The sequence below is a fragment of the Bos indicus genome, chromosome 7 (genome assembly GCF_029378745.1).
Source record: "Bos indicus isolate NIAB-ARS_2022 breed Sahiwal x Tharparkar chromosome 7, NIAB-ARS_B.indTharparkar_mat_pri_1.0, whole genome shotgun sequence".
NCBI lineage: Eukaryota > Metazoa > Chordata > Mammalia > Artiodactyla > Bovidae > Bos > Bos indicus.
Genome location: NC_091766.1, coordinates 79933032 through 79947926, shown reverse-complemented (window position 1 = coordinate 79947926; position 14895 = coordinate 79933032). Strand labels below are relative to the sequence as shown.

The window sequence follows — 14895 nt, the reverse complement described above, 5'->3', positions numbered from 1 at the left end:
CACAGAGGATTAAAAGATAAAAAAGGATAGGAGGGAAAATCAAATTTTAATGAGTTGCCATCTTCATTTGATTTAACTAAATGTCTTCCGTTGTTGGAAATATTAACACTTATGATGGAGTCATTTGTGTGTATCCACACAGTTTGATACCTGACTGCTTCCTTTTATGTAATTACATTGTGTTACAAATGAATTTAAGCTACCATTTGAAGTAGACCGGCTTCTATGCTTACATTGATCTCCTCAGGAAGCTGTGAGCAAGGGATGGGGTTGAAAAGTCAACCAAAAACTATTGACAGAAACACCAGGAGAGGTGTCCCAAGTTAGAAAACAGCCAAGTCTCATGCAATCGAAAAGGCAGGGGAGGTCTAGAGCCCCTGTGCAAGTCACCTCTCTTTCCTGCTGTCCCAGGGCTCACACGGAGGAGGGGAGGGGGTGTGTGCTGTAGCCAGCACACAGTAGGTGCTTCATAAATGTTTTGTGATGAATGAATGAATGTAGTCGCCATTGCTCAGCTAGAACCAGAGAGAGGAAGAGCAGACCCCAGACATGGCATGCAATGATACAGGTGTATCTCTCGTTTATAACACCCACGTTTCTGCAGCTGGCAGTCAGGTCCATCCTGGGCCATTTCTACCTCCCTCCCTGCTTTACATGAGCTCCCAGGCTTCTCCTTTCTTAAAGGAACAGAATCCCAGTATTCCAAAGAGCTCCTTCTGCAAAAGTGAAGTCAGAGGAGGGGCCCAGACATTGAGCTTGACACACAAGGCCTAGTGCCCTGGCCTCTCCTTTCCATGCTTGCTCGTGTCCTATGCCTACTGCTTTCTTAACTGCTCCCTCCATGAAGATCCAGTGGGGAAATGACAGCCTAGGCACAGAGATGTGCTGTTCATGGTTATTAGGTCAGCATTGATAGAATTTCAAGCACTGTGTAAAGGGCTTCACCTATAAGTGAAGTCCCCACAACAGTAGGACATGGCTATTATTAATTCACAATTTACAGAAGGGAAAAACCAAGGCTTACCGAAGATACAGAAATTGCCAAAGTCACCCAATGTGCAAAGGATTTGAAGCTAGGCCTGTTTGATTCTTACATTTAATCCTTTTGCTACACACTTCCCAGGTGGCACAAGTGGTAAAGAACCCACCTGCCAATGCAGGAGACATAGGAGACATGGGTTCGATCCCTGGGTCAGGAAGATCCCCTGGAAGAGGGCATGGCAACCCACTCCAATATGCTTGCCTGGAGAATCCCAAGGACAGAGAAGCCTGGCGGGCTGTGGTCCACGGGGTCACAGAGAGTCTACCACCACAGAAGTGACAGCACAGCACACACGTTTCCTGACGCCAGCCCCACCCTGCGGATGCACGACAGCTAGAGCACGAAAGCACTGGCGATAAGTGTTCATACGTGGCAGACAGGGAAGACGGCACAGTCTATAGACAGAACATGGGCGCCATTGAGAGTCTGGAGTGGGTGTTGATGCGTATTTTGTATTTTGAGCTATTTAATTCTGGGTAGACTGTTTTCGGCACTAGGCTTTCCCATGATATGATAACATTTCCTGTATCAGACCCCCAGAGAGTAGGTCTGTAAGTGAACAGATACAGATCTTTCTTGGCTCCATTAAATGAAAATAAAAAGTTAAATCGGTTCATATTCAAAGTACGGGGAGAAGTTGATAGCAGCAGGCTTTGGGGACCCAACTTGACTTGCCTGCATTCCCTGGATTAATAGAAAAAAGCGAGTCTCTCTCACTGCCTCCAACATCTTCAATCTCTCTCCTTATTCACAGGAGTTGCTATCACCAGCAACATCTGGGCTTACTGGGCTCACACACACCTCATGTAGAGGAACAATCCCACAGCCTATTGCCAGGATGCTCTCTTGCAAAGCGAAGCCACCACTTGTAAGTTTTGTGTCACTAGACAGAGTGTGTCTTGGGTGGAGTAGTGTGACCAGTGATTGACAGCTTGCTAACCTACTGGAATCAAATCAGATACAAATGTTTCCTCTGTGAGGTGATTGTTTTATGATCTTTGGGGGTCCCACCCGTAGATGCTGTCTCTAAATGAGACAGGCTGTCTGGCAAGCCCTCTTGAAGTTAAAGCATAATTTAAAAAATAAAGAAATGCAATTCACACTTATCAGAGCCCATCACTCTGCCTACCACTTTAGACAGATGACGCTGCTGGGCCAGGCTCTAACCAACTTCATTGCTAATTTGACCAGGTGCTGCTGTGGCTGAACTTGGAATTTGTGGACCAGGATCCTCCGCAATTTTAATTCCTCCTGGACAGTGATTGTATGTGGCTTTCTGTCTCTAGAACATTCGTTAACCCTTTCTTTCTCTGAGGTCTGGCAGGACGTAGTTTTTGTGATGTACAGTTGGCCATGTGATGCTGGGGGGCGTGAAGGATTAGAACACATGATCTCAAAGAGCTGTGCCAGAAACTGCTGGAAATTTGCAGTCCAGGGGATATGGAAGCAGTTCTCCTGGTGCATGATTATGAGGAAGGTGGGAGGCCACAAGGGGATCTCTGATTGGCAGCTGAGCAGGCTGAAAATGGAAGCCACCCTTAAGATCTGGTTGTGTAGATGTCAGAGGTCCTGAGGATAAACTGGGATTCACAGCTATCTGGCCTGTTTAAAGAACATGTGACTGTTGTTGGGACAGCAACTGATACAACCACTATGGAACACAGTATGGAGATTCCTTAAAAATCTAGGAATAAAACTACCATACAATCCAGCAATCCCACTACTGGGCAAATACTCTGAGGAAACCAGAATTGAAAAAGACACATGTACCCTGATGTTCACTGCAGCACTGTTTACAACAGCTAGGACATGGAAGCAATCTAGATGTCCATTGGCAGATGAATGGATAAGGAAGTTGTGGTACATATACACAATGGAATATTACTCAGCTATAAAAAAGGAACACATTTGAGTCAGTTTTAATGAGGTGAATGAACCTAGAGCCTATTACATTACACAGAGTGAAGAAAGTTCAGAAAGAGAAAGACAAATACTGTGTATTAACACACATATATGGAATCTATACAACACTCCTATGTACAGAGCAGCAAAGGAGACAGAGACGTAAAGAATAGACTTTTGGATTCAGTGGGAGGAGAGGGTGGGATGATTTGAGAGAATAGCATTGGAACATAAATATTACCATACGTTAAATAGATGGGGCAAGTTTGATGTATGAAGCAGGGCACCCAAAGCTGGTGCTCTGTGACAACCCAAAAGGATAGGGTGGGGAGGGAGGTGGGAGGGCGGTTCGGGATGGAAGGACACATGTGTACCTATGGCCAATTCACCTTGATGTATGGCAAAAATCATCACAATATTGTTAAGTAACTATCCTCCAATTAAAACAAATAAAATATAGAAAAAAAAAGATAAAGAAGGTGTGAGCATGTCCCAGCGCACCTGGGTCTGCAGAAGGTGTCCGAGGATGAACGCAGGTGATGAAACAGAAAGGATCCCATGGTCTGTTCTATAGCCCAGTCCTGGGTCAAAACCTTGAGATACAGGGGCAATGGGCAAAGAAAGAAGCGCTGTTCTCTCAAAGGAACGTGTTAGCAGCTGATAAGTTTCCCCAGGGTGGGAGACCGTGGCACCCTCTCCTGGGTGTAAACACAGAGGGCTTCAGTAGACTGGTTGCTGTGGCTGCTGGCTGGCACACCCCTGGCAGCAGGGGAAGTACTGTAGGGCTCCCCCTAACTAAATTTTGTAGGCAGCCTCATTGAGGAGACTTGAGCTAGAGGAATCTGAATGGGCTAAAGATGAGCATGTGAGACACATTCAAGAAACATTTGGGGTGAGAGTAGGGAGTGAGTTTTGCAGTTGGGATGAACCATGATGGAGAAGTGATGTGAATGATTCCTTATTTGTGAGACAGACTTGTAGGGCCTGGGGCAGTGTGGGGTCTGCCAGGCTTGGAAAGGAACACATGAAGGGCTAGACTGTGACCCTGTTCTATTTCATGCACGTCTCACGTCACCTACTGGTCTCATGTTGACTCTTATCCCAGCTTGCTTGGAAAAGTATATAAACCTCTCTTGAATTATTCTTCACACTCGACACTTGCTGACCAAGGGGAGTCAACCACATCTTCAACTATCTGGGCACAGAAAGAGGGTACTGTCACCATAGACCACAGAAAAAGGTCTTTTATGGAGAATCCTGCAGTGAAAGCTATGGGAAAACATTGAGTAGGCTTCTGAAGAATCTTAATCATCGAAAAAACAGTGGCTGGTAGCTTTTAATTACTTTGCAGACTGCTGAAGCCTATCACTAAGGACCAAGCAGGCCTTCTCCCCTTACTGATTACAACGAGAATATGTTTTTAAAAACAAACACTTTACTTAAAACCAGGGATATTTTTTTAATTAGAGGAAAGATTAACTAAATGCATTTTCTCTTGTAATTTAATCCATTCTAATTATCACAAGAATGTTTATGATAAAATATTCAACTTTCTCCTTACCACTGATTCGTGAGGTTTCTTTCTTTATTACTCATGAAGGGAAAGGCTCAGAGATGGTCAATGGTATGATGGCCTCTGTGGGTCTGATTATAATGATACACAGAAGTGCACAGTGGAAAGGATGGAGGAAGAGAGCAATAATCCCTGATTTTGACTGGAGGGTTTTCAAAATGATGGTACCATATTTTTCAAAAGTAATAAAGGTAAGTCTTTTAATACGAGTTTGTGAAATAGAGTGCTAGAAAAGAAGTGGGTTAGTGTAAAAGTGAACCCCATAAGGCAGGCAACTTGGGAGAAAATGCAGAATTTGTTTCTTCCATAAACATCTGGGATACCCTGTATGACTCCTGATAACCCAGGAGATGAACCAAGGAATTGCAAAGAATCTCCATATCCGACCCCTGGGTTATGCTTCAAGGAGTCAAGCAATTGCAGCCTGGGAGTTAACTGGGCTGAAAAGAGACAGACAACCAGTGAGAACCTTGAGTCTCTGAGAAAAGCATGCGTGCTACTCAACTGAGTCAGAGTTGAGGCTCCTGGATTATTACGTGAACAGAGCCAAGCAAACAGAATCTTGGAACCCAAGAGTCACGAGGAATGAGAATGAGTACGAAAAGGTGAGAACCAGGACAAAGTGTCCTAAGACACACTGACCTGGCAGCATCCTTAAACGTGAGAAATATCAGATTTCTTCTTAAAGGAGAACAGATCCCTACCAAAGGCCTCAAGAATATGTTTGTGGTCCCTAGTAGGAGAAATGCTAGCTGAAAGAATTGAAGTTTTATCCTCTTCAAATAATAACAGAACTCCAAACTAATATTTCGGGGAAAAGTTGGCTGTTTTTTTTTTTTTTTTCCCCTTTTGAACTATACTTATGGGAATAAAGGAAACCCAGCATTAAAAATAAATTCTCACAGATCTCTTGGCTATCCCAGGATATGTCCAAGATATCTAAGTTGGAGAAACTGGTTGAAAACAGCAAACTCCAATTTCACAATCAAGCTATATTAACACAGGATATTCAGATATTTGATTTCATGTTTGAATAACTGGACTGTTTGGTAAAATAAGCAGGTTCAACTCCAGGTAAGAGAGGCAGCTTGTCTGTTAAAACCAGATGTCAGCAAGTTACAGAACAGATCTTTGTTTGGGAAATGGATAGTGGGTAGCTGCTATGTCCAACATGCTGCTAACTGCTTGAGGGACTGGAGGCAGATGTGTGAGAGGGAGATTGAAGGTGGCAGAAATGTCTTAAAGGGGATTCTGTTAATCCTCCCTTGTGCTCACTGGTACTAGATAAGGATGGTGATGATGGCGAATGATGATGATGTTAGCTCATATTTACTTGGCTTGTACATTATGACAGGGGCTGTGCCAACTACTTTACAAGTAACCCAGTGAGGAAGGTCATATTCATTATTCTCCTTTTATAAACAAAGAAACTGGGGCATACAGAGGTTGGGAAATTTGCTAGGATTTGATCTCAGGTTGACTTGAACCAAAAGACTCTGTCTTAAGCACTTCATCATCACGCTTGCATTGCCCCCAAACCAAGTGAAGTGACTATAGTCAGATGGACCTCTACTAACACTACCTTGTTTTTATTAAGAGACACAAATGTATCCAAAGAAAGAAACACAGATGACCAACAGGCACATGAAAAGATGCTCAACATCACTAAATATTAGAGAAATGCAAAGCAAAACTGCTGTGATGTACCACTTCACACCATTCAGAACGGCCATCATGAAAAAGTCTACAAGAAACCAAGTAACAAATGTTGGAGAGGTGGGGAGGAAAGGGAACTCTCCTACACTGTTGGCGGGAATATAAGACGGTGCAGCTAGTATGGAAAACAGTATGGAGATTCCTTGAAAACTAAAAACGGAATTACGGTATCATCCAGCAATTCTACTCCTGAGCATATATTCAGACAAAACTGTAATTCAAAAAGATCCGTGCGGGGTACTCTTTCTACCCCCTTCTGATGCCTGTGTCAGAAGCTTTCTCTATCTCCTTTATACTTTAATAAAACTTTATTACACACACACACACACACAAAAAAACAAAAAGATCCGTGCATCCCTATGTTCACAGCAGCACAGCTGTTCCAAGATATGGAAGCAACCTAAATGTCCATGGACAGATGGATGGATAAAGAAGATGTGGTACAAAACACAACAGAATACTACTCATCCATGAAAAGAATGAGATAATGCCATCTGCAGCAAAATGGACACAACTAGAGATGAACATATTTAGTAACTAAGAAAGAGAAAGACAAATAATGTATGCTATCACGTATACACGGGAATCTAAAATATCACACAAACGAACCTATCTATGAAACAGAAACAAGAAATCAGACTGGGGGTTGCAAAGGGGTCAGAGGTTGGGGGAAGGGAATGGAGTGGGAGGCTGAGGTTAGGTGACTTAAGGTATTCATTTATATAGAATGGAGAAATCACAAGGTCCTACTGCATAGCACAGAGAACTATAGTCAATACCCTATGATAAACCAGAATGGAAAAGAATATTTTAAAAAGGAATATATACATATATATGTGTGTGTATATAACTGAATCACTTTGCTGCACAGCAGAAATTAACATAACTCTGTAAATCAATTATACTTCAGTAAAAAAAAAAAAAATTTTAAAGAAACATAAATATAAAGCATGTAAGGAAGTTTTTGAATGCCCAGAAGGATTCTCTAGGTAAACCAGATATAAATTGGGACTGAGATGAGCAGATAATCAGACAGACTAATAAAAAGCAGCACTGACTTCAACAATTCACCCATGTGTCACCACTGAAACACTCTGCTGTATCTATCCCTTTAATGTAAAGTATGTATTATGGGAATCTACCTGGAGACCCTCCCTGACCTTAGAGAAGAGGAAGATTTGATTGTGCTGAAATGGACCATTCCATTTCATGCACATACATTTGCATCAAAAGTAATAAATTTCTGGAGATGGACAGGTCCTTAGAGATCACCTCATCCAAGTGTGTTCTAAATCCAGTCAATCACATATTGAATTTGTGATATTTGCAATATCTGCACTGTTATTTACTTAATATTTTTTTACAAATTTGCTCAGGCCTAATATCACTACCTGCTTCTGCCACATCCCTAAGCAATAATGCCCCTATAATCGTGAGTTTGATGAGCTAGTTATGGTTTTCCTAATACTTCTTTTTTAACAGCCATGCATAACCAGTCAATAAAATATACTCACACACCAACAGAAAGCAGCTCGTGTTTCTGGACAGTGATGTAGTCGACCCACTCACTGGTCTCAGGAAGAAACTGAGGCCAGAAGGTTGGGTGACTTCTCAAGGGCACCCAGAACGTTCGTGGCACAGCCAAGCCTAGAACACAGATCTCCTCTGTCAATTTATTCTTCATGACACCATGATGAATCAGAGAGCAAGTGGTGAGTAAATGTCCATCATGAACATCTTACGGAATTCATCGCTCTGGGGCCCTCTCTGTGTTCCCTTTCCCTTTAATATGAAGTCTTGAGTGCACGCTGTGAACCCAAGAAGCACAGACTTGGAAGAAATGCTGATTCTCTGTAAAAGTTGAAGTGAACAAGTGCTCATTACACACACTCAGGGAGTGCAGCTCAGGTTTTCTATAGCTCTGACTCTTTGATGTTTTCCTTTCTTTAGAATCTGGCATCTGTCATGCTAACGCTTACTCCGTTCTGACAGTTCAGAACTGTTTTTAGTTCTTTGCTCTTATGAAGGCAGTAACTCCCTGTATCATGCTATCTCCTTGTTGGGTCTGGCCTTGTCCCTGTGGGCCACACAACAGCACATCAAGGGACCCTCTGACATCTGAAGGGGATGGTACAAGGAATGCTCCAACTTACTGTCTCCTCACAGATCTAAAATTCCAAGACTTGTTTGCCTCTTTTCTTTTTTGATGGGACCTCCTTTTCTTCTGGGGCATATATTACTAAATCACATAGGAAGTAATACAAAAGAAAATTTACATTTAAACTAAGGACGGTTGAGCTATAAAACTAGTGGGAGCTTTGTGACTACCTTCCCCCAAAAGCTCCTCTTCAACATCTAGGCCAAGAAAGTAAACACTTTCAGCAACACATCTTACTACTTATAAGGCAGTTTTCTTTTCCTTTTTTTCCATTTTATTCCACTTTTTGCAGTGAGCTGAAAATGGGTTCCCATAACCACTACCACCAGGCCCTTGTTCTGAGTTTGGGTAGGAAACCTGGGCAGACTGCCTGAACAGACTCAAAGATAACTTCTGGGCATGTGGTGATTCCTGATCTTCAGTGAAAAGGCTCACATTCTGGCCAACGTGTAGGGGGGAAAAAATAGCAGAGGAACATCCTCTCCTCTCTGCTATTCATAGTCTTAAATGGTAAATAATCATCACTTTTAGGTTTTCACTTCAAAAAAGATGGGAGATCCTAGGATAGGTTCCAAGAAGGACTCCAGGAGGAATAGGTTAATGAGCGAATCAGAGAATTAGCTGCTTCCACAGATCCTGTAGGAAGGACGCACCACAGTGGCAAATTTTATCTCAACTTGATATCTCATTGTAGAGTCATGAAAGCTCAAATGTTGAAGGATAATAGCTACAAGAAAAAAAAAAGTTTCTACAACTAGAGTGAAGCTGGAATGAGATGCAGAAGCAGCTGTACTGGTCTGAAGCTGGTTCATTTCGACAGTCGTCTCCTTCCTGACCGTTCCCTGTAGCGCCGAAGTTCTCTGCCTCCTGGACTGTGACCCTGTCTATTCCTGGTGACAATCACTTAATCAGCATATCAGATTTTCGCACGGCTGGTTCTACCTTGGGTAAAGATTCATTTTCCTTATTAACATCGCAAGAACCTAGTTCTTTCCCCAACCAATTAAAGAGGAAAAATAGAAGGGCCCCAGTGCGATCGAGGGAAAAGAAAACTGATGTGACTCGTGTTCCAGGGGCAGGTTATTCAGCCCCACAAGGTTCTGGGAATCCAGTCCTCATGATTCCGAAATGCAGTTGGAGGTCAGGACCACATAGACAAAATAAACAGGCTAGAATAACCATTATAGACATTGCTTGCTACCCAGATATCAAGGAGTTCACGCAGGGTTGGAGCCTAGTGTCAACGGGTTTATTCTGTGCACGTGTTAGCTTGTATTATTTAGAGTGGGTGTCTGGACAGCTGACATTCAAGAGATAATAGTGACTATCTTCAATTAGCATTTTGCTTTCCTCTTTCAATCTCCAGTAATAAGAACACTGGTCTCTCCCTGTATTTTGCCCCACTATTCTGTTTGCAAAACATGTTAACATTTACTCTATTTCTTTATAAGAGATGTTTATCTGACTCTACTCTAGCTCACAGAGACTTCTGACCTATTCTATGGTTCCTTTATGCCCTGGTGTTATAGATTTTGAATGGACTTCTGAGGTTAAATCTCCAGTATTAATAAGAGGCAGGCAGGGGAGGGGTGGCAGGTGATTGGAAAAACAACCCATTTTAGGATTATGCTTAAAGAATGAGACTATTCTCACCACACAATGTGCTTTCCGACTTATTCATATGCGTAAACTGCCGTCTATTCAAATACTGCTAATATATTCTAAAGACATACAGGAATTGCAGTTGATCTGGATTCAGTACCTATTTCTCATCAATGCAATTCTGTAGATTTTAGCCACCCTCTGTTTTTAACCTGTTAGAGACAAAGTAAATTCACTGCTTGGTAGAATCCAGCCTAGGATTGGTTAAGCTAGCTCTACCAGCTTATTTCACATAACGCTGAAATGTGATACCTTGTATTTAAATTTTCAGCGATATGTATTAAATATCCAAATACAATTGGGTTGAAAAATTCTAGAAATGCATTTGACCAGCTATGAATAGATTCTGGTGATTCTACTTGACTGAGCTGTAGAGGCTGTGCTTTTATTCTCGTCCCCGCCCCTCCCCAAGCCCAGCATCTATCTTCTTGCTTCCTTCAGTAAAATACATGTGATACATAAGGACTGATGTGAATTGCTTAGCTACTATTTGCAATGACCCTAAGAAAACCATTGCACCATGACCTTTTGAAAACAAACCATAGACAACCCAAAGCACCCCAACTCTAAGCACCCACGGCTTTGTCTTACCCCAAACCTGCCGATGCCTTTTTTGTAGGCTAGGTGCCATTTCATTCTTATTTATTTTCTATTTTTCAAAACACAGCATTTGAGGCTCTTTTTGAAAGGAACCAAAGAGCCTCGCTTTCCTTTCTGACTGTCAGTATCCCTGAGGAGGAGGACTGATTCTGGGCTTGTAAATTGTGGCATTTACTTAAAGCGAATTGACAGGAGTGTCTGCTCAAAATAAAAGACTAAAACTCCATGATATAGCTCTGGGGGCAGAGGTTGCAAAGCAAAAGGCGCAATTACGTGTGTACGAACACCTCTAGAGTTTGAATAGCAAATCTCACCAAACCAAGGTATGCCTGGGTTTTTTTGAGCAAAGCCCCAGAAAACATATTAATAAATCTATGAGGAGATGGCATGGATCCTACTAAGAAAACCATAGAGCCCTAATTTCTCACAAGGACAGACACTGGTGATAAAGACCTTTATAACTTAAGTAGTTCAAGCTCATGAAGTCACGCGAGATCATAATTCTCAAGGAGAAACCTTCCTGGGATGTCACTAGCTTCATTGGGGGAGCTTTACTTGGCATATAAATCTGCATCTTTCTCTATCTCTCAAGAGGTCATGGTGATATGAACTTGAACCAAATGCTTCAAGTAGCAAAAACACCTTTCTCTAATTCATCTCACCCAAAGGGCTAGCTAGAATCATCTCCTGTGCTCTGCTGCTGGCCGCATCCTCACCATCTTCTATGAGACTCAAGATACCATCTTCCCATCTCATTTTCAAAGACCACAGAGACATTTCCATGCCACAGTTTTCTTCTCTCTCCTCGCTCTCTGTGACATCCGGACCTTTCCCTTTCTCTTGGCCCCTGATGTCCTTCAAGTCACATTTGGTGTCCTTTCCCTAAAGTGAGTTGCTGACCCTCTTCTCTTTCCTCCTCTCTCTACCCAGACTGGTACAACTCTCCGATTCAGGGGTGGGCCAGTTTTTTTCCAGTATGTTTTGCATCAGACCACACAGGGCTTCGCGGACCATGCCGCAATTACTCAAGGCTGAGGAGCGGTTCGGAAGCTAACAATACATCAATCACATGGGTGGGGCTGCCCCCAACTAACACCTTGTGTAATGGACACTGAAATTGAAGTTTCATATAATTGTCATGTGTCAGGAAATATTTTTCTTTCAACCCTTAAAAAAATGTGACAACTATTCTTAGCTCATAAGTCACAGAAAAACAGGCAGCAGGCTAGATTTGGCCCCCTTCAGCCTAGAGTTTTCCAAGCTTTGCTCTGATCCATCAGCACTGTGAGCTCTTCCCAGAGTAGAGATGGGTTGTAGGATGGAGAGGGCCAGCAGGCATCCCTGTGGGATGCTAAACCCTTGGCAGATGGGGGGTGGGGGGTAAAGGGGAGGTTGAGGTTGGATTGTGTGAACTGAGAGAAAGTGGGATTTTCCACCTAAAGGTTATTGGTTGGCAAGAGCTCTTTTGGGGAGGAAGACTGAGGGCAATGGAGGTATTGGGGGAGAGTCTGTATTTACATCACACCAAGCATGCAAAAGTATTTCAAGAGGAGCACCCCTAAAGAGCAGGAACTATTGGTAATGATTTTAAACTGTCTGGATACTGGGTTGTACACATCCTTCCCTTGAGAGCCTCCTGAATTTTCCCCCAGACTCTGCAGGGAACTGTAAATGAAAGCAGGAGGGGAGGGGGGCGTGGGATCTGGAGCATCATTGAGAGATTGCAAAAACAATTCACTGCCAACAGACTGTCCCGGCAGGGTCCCAGTGCTACGGTCATGGCCTGGATAGGCACGCTGCGCCCTCTGATGCCCAATTAGATGGAATTAGGGAAAACCAAATGCAAAGAGCACTTTGTCTCTGCCTGACCACCCAAATGAACAGCATGGGCAACTGAGTCTGTTCTCATGAGTCAGCCCTGGACCAGCTCCTAATCCTGCCTTTTACTCCAGGTGCCTGGGGTCTTGAGGTTAGGGCAGATGGGAGCGCCCCCACCTCAATGGCTAGAATCAAAGGTAAGTTCAAGAGACCAAGTTAGTAGTTCGGATGGAAACTTCTCTGAGAGTGTCCATGCCAGCCAGTGGCTTCAGCCAGACTTAGCATGAAATCAACCCTAGATCTGACTTAATTAAATAACAAATGCAAAAAAACAAATGCTAATCCCACCAGTCTAAGAGATGTGGAAAGCCAGAGGGCAATCACTCCCATCTCCTCAATTAAAGGGGTAACTGGTATAATGAATCCAGTTTTGTCCTACCCCAAACCACAATAATGACAAAAAAGAAACCAAAATGGAAGAAACTCGAGAACTACCACTTCTTAACAAAGAAAATGACCTGTAGAGACATATTCTCGGTCATGAAGCTTATATAGAGATATGGCTGAGTGAGAATGAAATGGGGTCAAAGGAGGAAACATTTATCGATGGTGGTGGCGGTAGGCAGGAGCCCAAAGGCAAAGTTTTTGTCTTGGGACAGCAAGAGGATGCTCAAACTTATTACAATTGGTACCTGGTTACCCAGGAAACCTGGGAGTCCAGCCTGCATCCAACCATATCTCCAAGAAGTGAGTTCCATTGTTGCCACCAAGCCAGGATCCAGTGATCCAACCAGCTGGGAGGATATTCAGAAAGGGGAGACCTGCAGACCGCAGTTGCGTGGGGTACTTAAAACCTCCAGGTCCTGACAATTTCCCATGCATGTGCATTTCTCTCTCCCCCTGCTCAGTAATTTGGATGGGTTTTCTTATCTAATCTGGTCCCTTTCCTCCCAATCTGGAATTCTGGGAAGCAGGGAAAATCTTTTCCAATCTGGACCATGCTTTTCCCTTCCCTATGCCCCCGGGAGATTTGAGAGGCAGCAGGAAGCATTGTGTCCCTGAGGGAACAGCCAGTTGCAACGCACGACCATCACTATAGATCTACGATTTATGAAAATAAAGCAATATGTGCCTGTTTCGGTGCCTGCCGTTTGCCTACCAATGGTGCAGTGTTCACCATTCCAGCCCTCTCGGCATTCACATTTGCCATCTTTACAGGTCCCGTGCTCAATGCAGCGGGGGTGGCAGACGCGCTGGTCGCAAGCTGCGCCTGTCCAGCCCTCTTCACAGCGGCAGGCTCCCCCGATGCAGACGCCGTGAGTGCCACAGTCTACTGAGCACACTTCTGGAAGAAAAACAATGATTACAGCTCAACACCACCTCCGGTGAAACCCTCCATGGGAGGCCAGACCACAAACGTGGCCCAGGTCCCTGGAACTGGCCCAAGGCCCATGTCATCTTGGGCAGCCTGTCTCTCCACTGGCCGGGTATTCATTCATGGTTAGGTAGTTTCTAGAGCAGTGTTCTCAGAGGGAGACCCCTGGACTGGCTGCATCAACCATCACTTGGGAACTATGTAGAGATGCAACTTCTTATGCCTTGGTTGGTCCTCCAAGCTTAGAAATGCAGGGAGTGAGACTCAGAAATTTGTTTCACTATGTTTTCCAAGTGTTTCTGATGCACGCTGAAATGTGAGGACCACAGTTCTGGGGCGGGACATCATCCCAGGAAGAGGTCAGAGACTGCCCATCTGGTTTGGCAAAGCTCCCTGGGAGGTGCCCACCTGAAAAGATACCCATGGAGCCTGACTCCCTGGCCAGCTGGGATGTCTTTCCCTGTTGAGAGCCTGCCTTGCCCCAAAGCCAGTTGGGGCCCCACAACAGCTCCATCCACACAGGAGGACGCAGACCCAGCTGTCACCTGGAATGGCACTGTGGTGGCCATCGGGACCGCTCTAACTGTGCTGCATTTACACAGCTTCTTTCTCAAAGGAGCTCAAAGTCTTTTGTGGTTAGGGAGCAGACAGACAGACAGATATGCACTCTCTGGCGTTCCAGACCTCTCACTCGAGGACAAGCACGAGCCAGACACTCATCCTTACAACAGACTACGGAGGGAGGCATGGCTCATCAGGCCCGGGGAGGGGAAGCCACACCAGGAGGGTCAGTGACTCACTCCAAGTCACACAGCAAGTCGGCCGCACAGCTGGGCCTTGGATCTAGGACTGCCCCGCCCTCCCCATCCTCTGTAGCACCTGTCCTGGGCCACTAGTCTCAGAACTGAAGCCAGAGACGAGTGGGTTGAGAAGACACCCAACATAGCCCATTTTAATGGAATCTTCCTTTTTTTTTTTCCTTCTGGAATGAAATATTCACTTCTTTCCCATTGTAGCAAAGCTTCACATAGGTTCCCTTTCTGATTGCC

At 44.1% G+C, this 14895-nt stretch overlaps 1 protein-coding gene across 4 annotated transcripts in view; it reads right to left on the bottom strand.

Moving 5' to 3' along the window:
- LOC109561123 (teneurin-2) overlaps positions 1 to 14895 on the bottom strand; it is a 765441-nt gene that overhangs the window by 149802 nt on the left and 600744 nt on the right. For all 4 annotated transcript variants that reach the window (XM_070793964.1, XM_070793965.1, XM_070793967.1 and 1 more), the window contains one exon: positions 13631 to 13816. In XM_070793964.1, coding sequence (XP_070650065.1) covers positions 13631 to 13816 — 186 coding nt within the window. The remainder of the gene's footprint in view (positions 1 to 13630; positions 13817 to 14895) is intronic.